Below are 16,415 nucleotides of genomic sequence, written 5' to 3'. Positions count from 1 at the left end.
TTTTTGGGGGGATGGGATCAATTATGGCAGTTGTATTATGAAAAATTTGATGATGGTACTTTTGTCCTTTTGAAGTTTCTGTTATTGTCCTTGTTTCTTCTGTGTATTTCTTATCTGCTTTTACAGTTGTTCTTTCCTGTATCATCAATAAAAAATTTGTTTCACCTTAAGACTGTCTCCTGCCCATTCTACCTTATATTCTAAACTTGTCTGCTTCAGCCTCTCATCCAGTGCTCCAAAGTCTCTGGTGATGGTCTCCGGTGTGTTCCTGGCAGTGTCGTTGGTTCCTATGTGGACAAGAAGCATAGGAAAGTGGTCTCGGTAACAAAATTCTAGAATTGGAGGCTGAAATAAGGAATGCCGACCTAGATGTGGCAATATCTGAAACTTGGTTCACGGACTCACATGGGTGAGATATGGCTATACCGGGTTACAATCTACTTCGTCAGGACAGAGAGGGCAGGTTAGGAGGGGGGGTAGCTCTATACATTAAAGAGGACATCAAAACCACCAGGATCACAGATGTCAAGTACACCGGGGAGTCCCTCTGGGTAAACCTGGCAAGAGGCAGAGAAAAATGCCTGTATCTAGGTGTGGTTTACAGACCCCCAAGACAACTGGAAGACATGGACGCAGAATTAATTGAAGACATAGAGAATATCACTCTACGAGGAGAAGCTGTACTGCTAGGGGACTTCAATATGCCTGATGCAGACTGGAACTCATTTTCAGCGACAACCAGCGGTAGCAGGAGGCTCTTAACCTCCATAAAGGGAGCACGTCTCAAACAAATGGTAACGGAGCCCACTAGGGCCCAGGCGATCCTCGACCTGGTACTCACCAACGGGGAAAGCGTTACAGAGGTCTCAGTAGGAGATACGCTAGCCTCCAGCGACCACAATATAGTATGGTTCAACCTTAGGAAAGGCTTCCCTAGATCAAACACGAAAACAAAGGTACTCAATTTCTGGGGCACAGACTTCGCACGCATGGGAGATTTCGTCCATCAGACGCTGCAGGACCAAGCGGAGACTGATGATGTAGAAGCTAAGTGGTTAACACTGAAATCAACCATACATGAAGCAACTAGCCGCTTCATAAAATCAGTAAATAAACGACAAAGAAACAATAAACCCCAATGGTTCACCGCGGAGATCTCGCACCTCATTAAGGAGAAGAAAAAAGCGTTTCCTACAAGCGCACGGAGAAAAGAGAGGCAAAAGTAGAATATAGGACCAGGTCTACAGCGGTCAAAATGGCAGTTAGGGAGGCAAAACTTCGAGTGGAAGAAATTCTGGCAAAAAACATTAAAAAGGGGGACAAATCCTTCTTCAGGTATATTAGTGACAGAAAAAGGAACACAGGCGGGATAGTACGCCTTAGAAGACCGGACGGAAGTTACGTGGAAGCAGATTCCGATAAAGCCGAACTACTGAATGAATACTTCTGCTCAGTCTTCACCTGTGAGGCACCGGGACACGGTCCCCAGTTGAAGGCAACACAAAGCACAGAAGACCCGTTTCAGAATTTTGAGTTCACACCAGGTGAAGTTTACAGTGAACTGGCAAGACTCAAGGTGAACAAAGCCATGGGACCAGACAATTTGCACCCAAGAATGCTCAGAGAATTGAGCGATGTCCTGGCGAAACCGTTGGCTGAGCTATTCAATCTCTCCCTAAGTAAGGGGAAAGTTCCCCTGGACTGGAAATTAGCTAATGTCGTTCCTCTGCATAAAAAGGGTTGCAGGGCAGAGGCTGCGAATTATAGACCGGTGAGTCTCACATCAATAGTGTGCAAACTCATGGAAACACTAATTAAAAGCAAATTGGACACGATCTTGAATGAAGGGAATCTTCGGGATCCCAGTCAGCATGGATTCACCAAGGGTAGGTCCTGCCAATCCAATTTCATCAGCTTCTTTGACTGGGTAACAAGAAAGTTGACTTGGGAGAGTCTTTGGACGTCGTGTACCTGGACTTCAGGAAAGCTTTTGACAGTGTCCCACACCACAGGCTGCTAAGCAAGATGGAATCGATGGGGTTAGGAGAGACACTAACTGCATGGGTCAATGATTGGCTGAGTGGCAGACTTCAGAGGGTGGTGGTTAATGGTACCCTCTCTAAAACATCAGAGGTGACCAGTGGAGTGCCGCAGGGCTCGGTCCTGGGTCCACTCCTTTTCAACATATTCATAGGGGATCTGACTCAAGGGCTTCAAGGTAAAATAACACTATTCGCCGATGACACCAAACTATGTAATATAGTAAGTGAATGCAGTTTACAGAATTATATGGTGCAGGACCTGCTTACATTGGAAAGTTGGTCCTCAACCTGGCAGCTAGGCTTCAATGCTAAGAAATGTAAGGTCATGCACCTCGGAAGCGGAAATCCATGCAGGACGAACTTCTTGAACGGAGAAACTTTAACTAGGACTTCAGCAGAACGAGATTTAGGAGTAATCATCAGTGCAGACATGAAAACTGCCAATCAAGTGGAGAAGGCTTCATCTAAGGCAAGGCAGATATTGGGTTGTATCAATAGAAGTTTCGTCAGCCGAAAGCCTGAAGTCATAATGCCGTTGTACAGGGCCATGGTGAGACCTCATCTGGAGTACTGTGTGCAATTCTGGAGGCCACATTACAGTAAAGATGTGCGCAGAATTGAATCGGTTCAATGGACGGCCACCAGGATGATCTCGGGGCTCAAGGGTCTCTCGTACGAAGAGAGACTGAACAAATTGCAGCTCTACACTCTTGAGGAACGTAGGAAGAGGGGAGACATGATCGAAACATTTAAGTACCTCACGGGACGTGTCGAAGTGGAAGATGATATTTTCTTTCTCAAGGGACCCTCGGCCACAAGAGGGCACCCGCTCAAACTCAGGGGCGGAAAATTTCATGGCGACACCAGAAAGTATTTCCTCACAGAGAGAGTGGTTGATCATTGGAACAAGCTTCCAGTGCAGGTGATCGAGGCAGACAGCGTGCCAGACTTTAAGAATAAATGGGATACCCATGTGGGATCCCTACGAGGGTCAAGATAAGGAAATTGGGTCATTAGGGCATAGACAGGGGGTGGGTAAGCAGAGTGGGCAGACTTGATGGGCTGTAGCCCTTTTCTGCCGTCATCTTCTATGTTTCTATACTGCACCATACAACTGCAAATCAGCAAGACAGCCTAGAAATCATTCGCAGTTATGTGGAACTTATGACAAATATGAAAATTCTTCAACCAGGCCAAGAAGAACTCAGACTCTATTTACTCACCCCCCCCCCCCCCCAATCAACGACACAATGCAAGAGGTTGTACGACGGATTACTAGCAACTTGGGCAGTGAAACTAGACCACCATCTCGCCCACATATTGTTATCACGTGATTACAAAAGCCTCCAAAGGGAAATAAAAACCCTGCTATTCAGGAACTTTGTCAAGAAAAGCTAATGCCGTACCTAAGTATCCCTTACTTCAAACTAAGTCACAATCTTGTAATTAATACCTGCTCCTGTAATAATCCTGAAAATGTCCAGCTTACCTCTTTTGTAATCCGTCTAGAACTGCTATTTTAAGGCGAAATAAAAGTCACAATTTTTCATCAAGGATTCGTTGAAGCTAACAAAGACTTTGTACAGTGTTTACTAGTAACTATGCCTGAGGCATGAGAGATCGATTGAGACATCTATATAGACAAGTCATCTTACTCAAGAAGTTGGGTTTTCAGCCTACTATAAATAAGAGAAGGGGTGTGGTAGATGGACTCAGGTAGTTTTTCCAAGCATGAGGACTCTGGAGAGAGACAGTTTGTTCATTCTTAGCTCGGTGGCGCTGGAAAAATTCTTAGTCTCACTGAATTTGATAGGGGCTGCCTATATATATATAAATATTGAAATAAATCTTTTCATAAAGGTGTTTAATAAATGCCAATAAATAAAGAAGAGTTCCTAAGATGGGATATGGGCAGACACGATTTAGAAATTAATCAGGATCATTCTCTGGATACGTTTCAAGTTTTATTTTAATTTGATGAATCGCTTAATTTAATTTTTACAAAGCGAGTTACAGCATAAAAAGATAACATTTATTTTAACATAAAATTTTTAAAACAGTAGTTAAGACCGACAGACATACAGACCAACCGAAACACTAGGCAAAAAAAGGGCAGAACTACAATTCAGTATTTTCCAGGGTACAGAAAAGAACCATAAATGAGGAAAAAAACATTAGGAGGGGGGAAAGTAAAAATATAAAGGGTGAAGTAAAAAAATTTTGAATATAATTTATAGATTAAAGGCATCTTTAAAAAGAAAGCTGTTTAAATTACTTTTAAAATGACTCAGGTTGGTTTTCTCTCTCAATTGCAGAGGTAAAGAGTTCCAAAGTTGTGGTGCTATTACCGAAACATATCTTGTCGACGAGTTCCAATAATTTTCAGGGAGGGAACCATTAAGAGTTTTTGGTTGGTGGACCGAAGGGAATGCGACATACAATACGGGATACAGGGGAGAAGCTTTAGGGTTTCTCTCTTGCAGTGCTGGAGGAAAGGAGAGAAGGGCAGGACTGGAGGGTTTTGGCTCATTTACAATGAAAGCAAAGGAAGAGCTTTTAATAGGACAAAGACCGATGACATCACAAAAGGGAGGGCGGAGCTTCTCACAGAGGGATCTGGCTACATTTGCTAGACTCCACCCCCTATTGGAAGAGGCGGAGACTACTGTACTTCCACTGTTTTCTATAGTTCTGCTAGGCATAGGAAGCAGTGTACACTAGAGCAGTGGTTCCCAACCCTGTCCTGGAGGAACACCAGGCCAATTGAGTTTTCAGGCTAGCCCTAATGAATATGCATGAAGCAAATTTGCATGCCTATCACTTCCATCATATGCAAATCTCTCTCATGCATATTCATTAGGGCTAGCCTGAAAACCCGATTGGCCTGGTGTTCCTCCAGGACAGGGTTGGGAATTACTGCACTAGAGGTCTGCACGGGAACGGGGATCGCGGGAATCCCCCCCTAACCCACAGGACTCCCACGGGGACCCCCCTCTGGCCCATGAGACTCCTACGGGGATGGAAGGCTTTGGAAGCAGGGATCGTTCATATAATATAATGGACATGTCAGCCTTAGTAAAAGAGGGGGTTTACAAGTTAATTACCTGAACAGAAAACAAAAAAAGGGTTCCAAAGAGATTCCACAAGGAAAACAGCAGCGCAAACACAAAAGAAACTGTGGAATTGATGATCCTGTCAGAAGTAATTGCTGCTTTTTATGGGTTTGGGCGGGGATGGAGGTAATTCCTTGCGGGGACGGGTGGGGACGGAGAGGGTCCTGGTGGGGATGGGTGGGATTTCTGTCCCCGCGCAACTCTCTAGTGTAATAATAATAATAACAACTTTATTCTTGTATACCGCCATACCCAGGGAGTTCCAGGGTTCACATCAGTTAATCAGTTACTTCAGTTAATCAGTTAATCAAAGTGCACATCATATGCAGCTACTTAATCTTGTCACAACCTCAGAGAGAACTGACCAAGCAAATCCCACAACTGCTCCTTGGGAGGAGCCAGGGCTGGGGATGGACAGAGAGTTCCTTCTGCTGAGGGAGGCAGAGCTTCCCGCCCTCCCTCCTTAAACTCTTCCTCTCCCCGCCCCACGAACATTCTGACCAATGAGTGCCAAGAAGAAGCTAAAACCCCTCCTTCTCCCGCCCCAGGAACATTCTGACCAATGAGTGCCAAACAGAAGCTAAAACCCCTCCTTTTATTTCCGCCCACCCTCTGTGCTAGTAGGCGGCACTTCATAACTCCTCTTCCACCCCAGCAACTGTCTGACCAATCAGCACTCAAAGGGGCGGAACCAACAAGAAAAGGCTGCCTCCCTCTGTAGACCGAGTGCTCAGAGTGAAGCGCCGCCAGGCGTAAAGTTCTCCAGAGCAGAGCTTCCTTGGCTCTTTCCCACAGGAACATTCTGACCAATGAGGGCCAGAAGAAGCTAAAACCTCTCCTTTTACCCGCCCCACAAACATTCTGACCAATGAGTACCAAGAAGAAGCTAAAACCCCTCCTTTTATTTCCGCCCACCCTCTGTGCTATTAGGCGGAACTTCATACCTCCTCTTCCACCCCAGCAACTGTCTGACCAATCAGCACTGAAATGGGCGGAACCACAAGAAAAGGCTGCCTCCCTCTGTAGACCGAGTGCTCAGAGTGAAATTCCGCCTCCCTTTTGTGATGTCATCAGCCTGTGCCCAACAGGAAACGAGTCTTTTCTACTTCCTGTAATTCCGGCTTCAAGTCTCAGCTTCTGCCTTTTGTTTTTTTTCTCGCTAAAGTGTAAGAGACAAACCCTGGGCCACCTTCATTTCTGATCCTGGGAAATGGCTGCAGGAGCTTCTGCCCAGGTGAGTCTTGTGGAAAGGCACTTTGGGATCCTCCTAAGGGGAAGGAGAGAGATTTAGGCTGGGCCTGGTTTCTCTGGCTGAGGCCTGGTCTGGGACAAACCTACAAACCCTTCACTCTGCCCTGAGAGGTCTCCCAAAACATCTCCCTCTGTCTCACTGTGTCCCAGCACTGGCAGCTCTTCTGCACTATGATTATTCTGGGACTGTGTGTTATGTACATCCAGTAAATGTTCCTCCTCCCCAATGAGCACCAGCCCTTCCTGGAAGAGTTGCAGAAGATGCTGAGTGTGTTTCTGGTTTGTGTTTCAGATGCAGGTGACATTTGAGGAGATCGCTGTCTCTTTCTCCCAGGAGGAGTGGGAGTATTTAGATGAAGAGCAGAAGGAGCTCTACAGGGAGGTGATGAAGGAGAATTATGAGATCCTGATCTCTCTGGGTATGGGATAAATTTAACATATTTATTAGCAGTAGTGGGGGGGGGGAGGGCGGATTAAAAGAGTCCAAGCTTCAGGCTTGCGGAGGTCAGGGGGACCCACCCAACCTACTCCAAATGAAAAAAAGACAGCTGTACGAAGCCTGAAGGAAATGTTTCCAGCAAAGGCGCTGCCTCTACGCTCTGCAACCAGCGGTCAATGGATAAATCTGGCAACAGTAAGAACAATTGTACCACAAGTAAACTACAGCAAGCAACACACAGGGACAAACCTACCCAAAGAGGCAGCGTCCACTGACGGCAATAGTGGGTGCCACAAGAGGCCTGTAACATGCTCGAGAACAGGAAAAAAAGACATTTTAATTTAATCATGAAGTTATGAGTGTTGGACAGACTGGATGGGCCATGCAGGTCTTTACCTGCCGTCATTTACTATGTTAACTACATTAAAATGGAAAAGAACTTCGTACTGTACTAGTTAAAGATAATCTCTAAAATGCAGATTCTTTGCTGGAAAGTTTTCTCTGTAGAGAGATGTGGGGAAATGATTTTAGCTTCCTGCCCCTTCTCTGAGCTCACATCAGTTTGAACATGCTGTCTGTGTTTATTTCACCTTATTCCAGCTGTTTTAGGTATGAACAAGGAGACCTGCATGCTTTATAAGGTTTAAAGAAGTTTACATATATTGAAGAGGTGATAATATTACAATATTTAGAGTGGGGATTAGATTTTAAAGATAAATAAAGAGGGTTTATGTTACTTCTAAGAAAAAATTAACACGCTTTTCTTACCCTAACAACAGGTTCTCCCACCTTCACCCCTAAGATTATATCCTACATTGAACGAGGGGAAGAGCCATACATCAGGGATGAACCAGTATCAGAGGAAAGAGAAACTGTGAAAAGTAGCTGCTCGGGTGAGTGCAGTAATAAGAGGGACTGGTAAAACACCTTCTGTAGGGTGACTGCTGGAGGGGGGGTTCTACCCCTTTATAGATGAGGATCAGTCAATTGGTCTGTAACGAAGGCTTAATCAGTGGGGCCTCACGGTCTTAGCTCTGGAGAGGTGGAGGAAACTGTGTGTGTTAGTCATTTATTTAGCCTCCCAAAGGAGCCCAGAACAGAGTACATTCACAGTATAAGCAGGACAAACTTGGTGGACATTGAGGTATAAATTTTAACTTTTACAGTATAGTCGTAACATACAGATTTGGAAATATAGACTTAGTGGACATAGGGTGTTTTAAAATTGCAGCATTTTCTGAAAAGACATAACCTATGGTGGTTTAAGTTACATCATTTTCCATATGGATATAGCCTAACATAAAGGTAAAATAGCTTTGTCGGTTTGTGCATCATTGAAGTATGGTGGGTTTTTGGTGGAAGGCGTGTTTTGTGGTGCCAGATCCTGGGCTGTGACTGTTGTGAGCTTTGCTGTGTACTGGGTCTGTGTGCAGAAGCCTGGGAACCAGCAGGGTCTCTGCATGTTGTCCAGCTGACAGCCATAAAAGCGAACACCTAAATGTGTCACTTTAATGCATCATTTAGCTATTCTGTAAGTTAAGATTGTAACTGCGCCCCGTCCATGTCCCTCCCCAGGGAACACCTCCTTTGCACTTATGTGCTATTTAGCGTGTACTTTATAGACTAGCATTGAGTTCTCCAAGTACTTAATGCACATAAGAACAGACTTGCCCACATGAGGCCTAGTGCTTTGTACATTTAAGTTTTCATTTGGTGCTTAAATAACATAATCCATTTATTTAATTGCAATACCTTTCAGTTCTATGCACCAGGGCTGTGGAGTTGTTAGATAAATCCTTCGACTCTGACTCCTCAGTTTCTGGTACCTATAACTCCGATTCCAGGTACCCAAAATTGTCTCAGACCCCTCAGCCCTGCTTTTATCTATATGTTTTGAAATCAGAGCTGTGGAGTCGGTAGATAAATCCTTCGACTCCGACTCCTCAGTTCCTGGTACCCATGACTCCGACTCCAGGTACCCAAAATTGTCCCCAACTCCTCGACTCCGACTCCAGAGTCCACAGCCCTGCTATGCACTTCCTTGACTTAGGAGATAGAGTGCAGGCTGTTAGGCATTCATAGCAGTCCTTTGGGGAGCTCAGGGTGTTGGCTGCAAATTTGCCTCCTCGCCTTCCCATATGATCCGTCACAGTCTGTATGTGTGTGTGGGGGGAGGGGTTAGAGGATCATTCCAACTAAGGTCTGACTGGCAGCCCAAAGGTTTCGGCATAGGAGCTGGCTGCCGGCTTGAGGTAGAGAACCACTCCCGATCCAGCCACACTTTAAAGCTGAAGTAGGCTGCAGCACCATTTCCCTAACACATTTTCTGTGAGTACACGCTGTGACAGCCTATGGGGAAAATTAGGGGGGAGGGTCATTGAACTGTGTATTTTGACTGGTTTTGTGGTTAGGATTTTGGTTCCGTCCCCTAAAATCCTATTTTTTCAATTTTTGGGGTCAGCCTGAAGCATTTGTAGGTTAATTTTAGGCACCAAATCACTGTTGTAGTGGCCATCTTGAATTTCCCAACTTTATTTTTTCCAAGTTTCACAACTTCTCCAAAACACCTCGTTATGCCTGAAAACTTACAGGGATGTAGGGGGAAGTGACATAATCGCACCCGATGGCTGCTTGAGCCGGGAGCTCCCCGGGACTCAGTTCTAAATCATACTATTATGGGTGTTTCTCGGTGGATTCTCAGTTACCAGTGTGATCCTGGAGGATATCCTTTCTCCTGTCTAGCTACGGAGATGAAAAAGAGAGGAGCTTTCAGTGGACTCAGAAGCTGATTCTAAGGCACATGACCTGGATGCAACTGAGTGGAAGAAATAAAGTCTGATTTCAAGGCAGTACACATGGAACTAAACACCTTGGCTAGCGACTTGAGAGGTGAAATTTCAGATTTGGGAAATCGCTTGATGGAATCAGAAACACACCTTGACGAACATCATGAGGCCATTACTGCTCTTGAGAGTTCTCTCTAGCAATCTAAAGCTGATAATTAAGAGGAGTGTGTGGTGCAGTGGTTGGATCTACAGCCTCAGCACCCTGAGGTTGTGGGTTCAAACCCCGCGCTGCTCCTTGTGACCCTGGGCAAGTCACTCAGTCCTCCATAGCCCCAGGTACGTTAGCTAGATTGTGAGCCCACCAGGACAGAGAGGAAAAATGCTTGAGTACCTGATTGTAAAACCGCTTAGATAACCTTGATAGGCGGTATATAAAATTCTAATAATAATAATACGTACCTTGTTGATAAAGTTAGTTGAAGATCTTGAGAATCGTTCTCAAAGGAATAACCTCCAATTTAGAGGGATACCCAAGTCACCTGCATATTCTAATTGTGAGCAAACAATACAGAAGTTGGTTAGTGACTTATTGCAAAATACCACTCATGCCATATAGCCTGAGGAAATCTTGATCAAGCATGCCCATAGGGTTATGGGTCGCTCGAGAGCTAACAATCCGCGAGATATGGTGATATGTTTTACTACTTTTAAGTTAAAAGAGCTTATCTTATCAGAAGCTCGGGCAAAAGCACCATTTCTATGGGACTCCTTTACTGTGGAAATTTACCAAGATCTTGCTGCAACAATGCAAAGATGCAGAGGAGAGCTTAAGCCTTATACATGTTTGTTGGTGGAACCTGGGATTAAATACAAGTGACAATATCCTTTTGCTTTAGCCTTCTATTTAGAAGGAAAGTTACAGATAATTCGATCGTTGGATGAAGCTGCAGTGCTATTTCTGGAAATTCAGGCTCCCTCGAGGACCACAGCGATAATCCTGTCCACTATGTCAGGCTCCAATGGGGGTGGGTGGGAAGGGGTTTCTGGGTATTCTTTATTATCATTGCTTTGGGGGGGTTGTCTTTTTTTGCTTTTTGTTGTTTTTTTCAGTATTAGTGTTATCTTGTTTCATGGCTCTTTTGAAGTTTGCAACGTTCTCTATCTTTTGCTCGTTTCATTATGTTAAATGTGAAACTTATGTCCCTTAATGTTAGGGGGTTGAACATACCTTTGAAACGTCAACTCTTGTTTCGGAAAGCCTCTCTTTTGAAGGCTGATGTTATATTTATCCAGAAATCACATTTGCAGCCCAGACATAATAGGGTGTTATGTCATAAGCGGTTCCCTTTAATTTTCTTGGCTTCTAATCATGGGGGTTACCAAGACTAGGTTGGTATTATCCCAGGACAAGCAGGCATGATATTCTCACATGTGGGTGATGCCATCTACGGAGCCCCGATGCGGACAGCATTTCAAGCAAACTTGATTGAAGATTCAAGCTTGCTGTGCTGCACCACGCATGCGTGCCTCCTGCTCCACTAGAGGGTGCATCCCCTCCTCTTTCCACGGAGCCAAGAAGTCCTGTATTTTTTTGGCTCTGCCCCATGTGCCTACTTGCGCCGCGACTTCTTATTTTAAATTTGTTGGAAGTCGCTGTGCGCCTGTTTATTATTTTATTTTTTGTTCCTGCTACCGAATCGCCAAGTCGCGGTTCGTTTTTGGCCGCACGGGGGCTCCCGGGTTGTCGCGGCCGAGGCCTATTTTTTATCTTATGTCCCGGCCTTTGTCCGGGTTTAAAAAGTGCACCCAGTGCGAGCGTCTGCTTTCACTTACCGACCCGCATCAATGGTGCATCCGGTGTTTGGGTGCTGTTCATCCCACCGAGTCCTGTCCCCGGTGTGCCACTTTCCAAAACCGGGCGCTCCGTCGGTGTAAGGTCAGGATGGCAGACCTTTTTGCGGTCGACCAACCCTCGACCTCGGCCTCGAGGTCGGCCGCGGCTTCGGCCCCGGCCTTGACCTCGGCCTCGGTTCCCTCGGCCCCGCCTCGAGACTCGATCCCGAAGACCTCGGGTTCCCTGAAGTCCTCGGCTCCGGGTAAGTCCCCTCTTCCTTCCTCAGGTTCTGCACCAGCGAAGAAGCCAGCCTCGGGGACGCCGGCCGGGCATGGTGGGACCTCCTTGCCTTCGGTCCCGGCGAAGTCCTCCAAATCTTCGAGCCATGCCTCCACCACACGGGAATACTCTGATACGAGGTTGCCCCCGGTGGAATGCATTACGGCCTCGACATTTCAAGACATGCTCCGGGCGATGATATCGTCGGAGCTGTCCGTGGCCCTCTCTCACCTTAATCCGGCCCCGACCTCGACCTCACGTGCGCCGGACCAGCCTGAGCCTTGCGTCGAAGTACCTCGGGGCTAGATGCGCCGATCTCGACGCCTCTCGTCCTCCTCGGATTCCTCGCCGAGGTCTTCGAGCCATTCTTCCCCCATGGGGCTCCGCGGGGCGAAACGTCGCTCGAAGCATGTCGAGTCCTCGGGCCGTCGGAGTTCGAAGAAACCCCGGAGCTCACCTCCACTGCAGGGTCACTCCCCGACACCTCGCTCCGGAGGGCGGCTGAAGATGGCGGAGTTATCGCTCACCAACCCTCGGCTCTTGTTGACTCCCCCTTGGTCCGGGGATCCGGTCCGAGGCTCCAGGCTTTTGCCGAGGGAGTTCGGGGAGAGGTCTCCGGCCCGCCGTCGGTCGGTGCCTCTTACCCTGGCGTCATCCCTGAGGGGGTTCCTCGAGGCGGCGCAGATCCTCAACCTTGGAGCGCTTTCACAGCGTTTCCCCGGTCTCGGATAGAGGATCTGAGCATGAGCCTCGCTACTTGAGGGAAGCCTCTCCTTCCTTTTCGGCAAGACGCAGGTCTCGTTCCCCGTCCCCACAAGGGGCTACGGGAACGTCCCGCCCTTCTTTTATGAGGTTCGTCCAGGACATGGGACGCGCCCTTGACTTGGACCTACTATCGGACTCGAGGTATTCCAAGGAGTACCTGGCGGAGCTGGATATGCCCTCTCAGCCCCTCAGGCTGCCGTTGAACCCTGTGCTCTAGCAAACCTTTATTAGGAACCTCGAGACTCCTTACATGGTGACGGCTGTCCCATCTAAAATGGAGTCGAAGTACCGTACGGTACCCTGTCCGGGGTTTGAGCAGCCACAGCTCTCTCACCAATTGCTGTTGGTGGAATCTTCATTGAAAAAGGCTCACCCCTCCCGGGTCTCCGCTGCGGTCCCTCCGGGTCGCGAGGGCAGGACCCTGGACAAATTCGGCCGCCGTCTGTATCAGAACTCTATGATGGCCTCTAGAGTGCTGAACTACACTTTCACTTTTTCATCTTATCTTAAACATCTGCTTGGGCTGTTGAGCGCCTTCACGACGGATTTGCCAGCCTCTCGCCAAGGGGCTTTTGGCCTCCTCCTAGAGGATTTTTCTAACCTCCGTCTCCACCTGTTTCATGCAGCTTACGACGGTTTTGAGCTTTCCTCGAGGGTCGCTGCCTTTGCTGTGGCCCTGCGCCGGCTGGCGTGGCTGCGCCTGGTCGACATGGACCCCAACCTCCAGGACCGTTGGCTAACCTTCCTTGTGTCGGTAAGGAACTCTTTGACGACACTATTGAAGCGGCTACGAAACGCTTGTCGGAGCATGAGAGGTCGTTTGCCTCCCTCGTGTGCCCGAAGCCCAAGCCGGCTGTTTCTCGTCCCCTACGGGGCACGCCTCGCCGCTACCTACAAAAGTCCACCCCGGCTTTTTCTAGGCCTCCACCTCGGCGTCAGCAAGCTCATTCTAGGGCATTGTCGAAATCCCAGCCGACTGCCCCTGCCAAGCTGTCTCCGTCCTTTTGACGGGATGCGCGGATGGGGGCTGGCCCTCTCCGCGCCTCCGTCAGGCCTTCTTCCCATCGGGGGACGCCTGCGAGCCTTTTACCCTCGTTGGGAGTCCATCACCTCAGACGCTTGGGTCCTTGGCGTGATCTCATCCGGATACTCTCTCAACTTTCGGGAGATCCCTCCCAACAGCCCTCCGAGCGCTTGTCCCCCCAATCGGGCGCAGTTGCCCCTCCTTCTCTCGGAGGCTCGAGACCTTCTTCACCTGCGGGCGGTGGAAGTGGTCCCCCCCTGCCAACGGGGGCAAGGGTTTTACTCCCGTTACTTCCTGTACCGAAGAAGATGGGAGACCTGCGCCCGATTCTGGACCTGAGACGCCTCAACAAGTTTCTGGTATGGGAAAAGTTTCGAATGCTTTCCCTTCCGATTCTTTACCATCTGCTCGACGAGGGCGATTGGCTCTGCTCCCTTGATCTGAAGGAGGCCTACACACATGTCCCGGTGCATCCCGCTTATTGCAGATTCCTGCGCTTTCAGGTGGGAGACCTGTATCTACAATATCGGGTCCTCCCCTTTGGACTGGCCTCGTCCCCTCGGGTATTCACAAAGTGTCTCGTGGTGGTCGCAGCTGCCTTGCGTTCCCAGGGTCTCCAGGTATTCCCCTACCTGGACGACTGGCTAATCAAGGCCCCGTCCAGGGAGGGGGTTATCTCAGAGACCCGACAGACTATCATTTACCTTCAGGGTCTGGGGTTCGAGGTAAACTTCCCGAAGTCCCAACTGTGCCCCTCTCAGTCCTTACAGTTCATCAGGGCCGTGCTGGACACGGTTCGTCTCTGTGCCTTCATTCCCCCTCCGCGTCTGGAGGCATTGGTAAATCTGAGCCGACAAATCTCGATGCTGGACTCGATCCCAGCATGACAAATGATGACACTTTTGGGCCATATGGCCTCTACCGTCCATGTCATTCCCTTCGCCCACCTCCATCTGCGGATTCCGCAATGGACCTTGGCCTCTCAATGGCGTCAGGATCGAGACCCGATCAACCGTCCCATGACAGTGACTTCTTCTTTGCAAGAATTGCTCCGTTGGTGGGCCGACTCTTCGAATCTTTCCAACGGTTTACTCTTTCTCGCCCCTCCACACCTTGAGGTCACCTCCACACCTCAAGGTCCTCACCACGGACTCGTCGGAGTACGCTTGGGGGGCTCATCTGGATGGTCTACGCACTCAGGGGATGTGGTCAGCAGAGGATCGTCGCTGTCACATCAATGTGCTGGAGCTTCGGGCCATCTATCTCGCTGTTGTGGCCTTTCATCATCTGCTTCACGACCAGGTGGTTCTCGTCCGTACGGACAACCAGGTGGCGATGTATTATGTCAACAAACAAGGTGGGACAGGGTCCTGGTCCCTCTGTCAGGAAGCTCTCCGTCTCTGGGAGTGGGCGGTGTCCCACAACATCTTCCTTCGAGCGGTCTACATACAAGGAGAGAAAAATTGTCTGGCGGGCAGGCTCAGTCTCCTCCTCCAGCCGCACGAGTGGTCCCTGCATTCTCAGGTCTTGCGACAAGTGTTCGACAGGTGGGGGACGCCTCAGATAGATCTGTTCGCCTCCCCCCTCAATCACAAACTGCCTCTCTTTTGCTCCCGGATGTACTCCCCGGATCGTCTCGAGGCCGACGCCTTCCTCCTGGATTGGGAGGGAAGGTTCCTGTACGCGTTTCCGCCTTTCCCTCTGATCCTGCGGACGCTGGTCCATCTCAGATCGGTGCGGGCCACTCTGATCTTAATTGCTCCTCGGTGGCCTCGCCAGCCTTGGTTTTCCCTACTACTTCAACTCAGTGTCCGGGAACCTCTGCTTCTGCCTGTGTTTCCCTCTCTGCTGTCTCAGAGTCGGGGTTCACTGTTACATCCCAATCTTCAGTCACTTCATCTAACTGCTTGGTTTCTCTCCCCCTGACCTCTCTCCCTTATCTCAGTCGGTCAGGGAGGTATTGGAGGCCTCTCGGAAGGCCTCGACTAGAATCTGCTATTCCCAGAAATGGACTAGATTCTCGTCCTGGTGTTCCTCTCACCGCCAGGACCCGGTGTCGGTCCCTGTGTCTTTGGTTCTGGAGTATTTGCTTCATTTATCTCACTCTGGCCTAAAGACCAATTCCATTTGAGTACATCTTAGTGCGATTGCTGCCTTTCATCAGCCCCTGGAGGGGAAGGCTCTTTCACTCCATCCCTTGGTCTCTCGTTTCATGAAGGGTCTTTTGAATGTCCATCCTCCTCTCAAACCTCCCCCGGTGGTTTGGGATCTTAATGTGGTTCTGGCTCAACTCATGAAACCTCCGTTTGAGCCTCTGGATAAATGTCATCTTAAGTTTCTCACTTGGAAGGTGATTTTCCTGCTTGCCCTTCACTTCCGCTCAGCGGGTTAGTGAGCTGCAGGCGCTGGTGGCGGACCCGCCTTTCACTGTATTCCATCATGACAAGGTGGTTCTCCGCACTCATCCTAAGTTTTTGCCTAAAGTGGTGTCTGATTTCCATCTCAATCAGTCCATTGTTTTGCCTGTGTTTTTTCCCAAGCCCCACTCTCATCCTGGAGAGGTGGCGCTCCACACTCTTGACTGTAAGAGAGCTTTGGCCTTTTACCTTCAACGCACTCAGTCTCATCGGACAGTTCCACAATTTGTTTTGTCCTTCGACCCTAATCAGTTGGGTCGCCCAGTTTCCAAGCGCACCTTGTCTAACTGGTTGGCTGCTTGTATTTCCTTTTGCTACGCTCATGCATGGTCGAGTAACGGGACATAGGGTCCGAGCGATGGCAGCTTCGGTAGCTTTCCTCCGGTCCACATCTATTGAGGAAATCTGCAAGGCTGCCACGTGGTCTTCGGTTCATACTTTCACCTCCCACTACTGTCTGGATAC

The 16,415-nt window shown here is 48.7% G+C and overlaps 1 protein-coding gene across 1 annotated transcript in view; it reads left to right on the top strand.

Moving 5' to 3' along the window:
• The window catches only part of LOC117355022 (zinc finger protein 271-like), a 98,738-nt gene that overhangs the window by 28,477 nt on the left and 53,846 nt on the right, over positions 1–16,415 (top strand). The window contains exon 5 of the mRNA XM_033932969.1: positions 7,625–7,738. Coding sequence (XP_033788860.1) covers positions 7,625–7,738 — 114 coding nt within the window. The remainder of the gene's footprint in view (positions 1–7,624; positions 7,739–16,415) is intronic.

This window comes from Geotrypetes seraphini, chromosome 2, assembly GCF_902459505.1.
Source record: "Geotrypetes seraphini chromosome 2, aGeoSer1.1, whole genome shotgun sequence".
NCBI classification, from domain to species: domain Eukaryota; kingdom Metazoa; phylum Chordata; class Amphibia; order Gymnophiona; family Dermophiidae; genus Geotrypetes; species Geotrypetes seraphini.
This window is presented reverse-complemented; position numbering and strand designations above follow the sequence as displayed.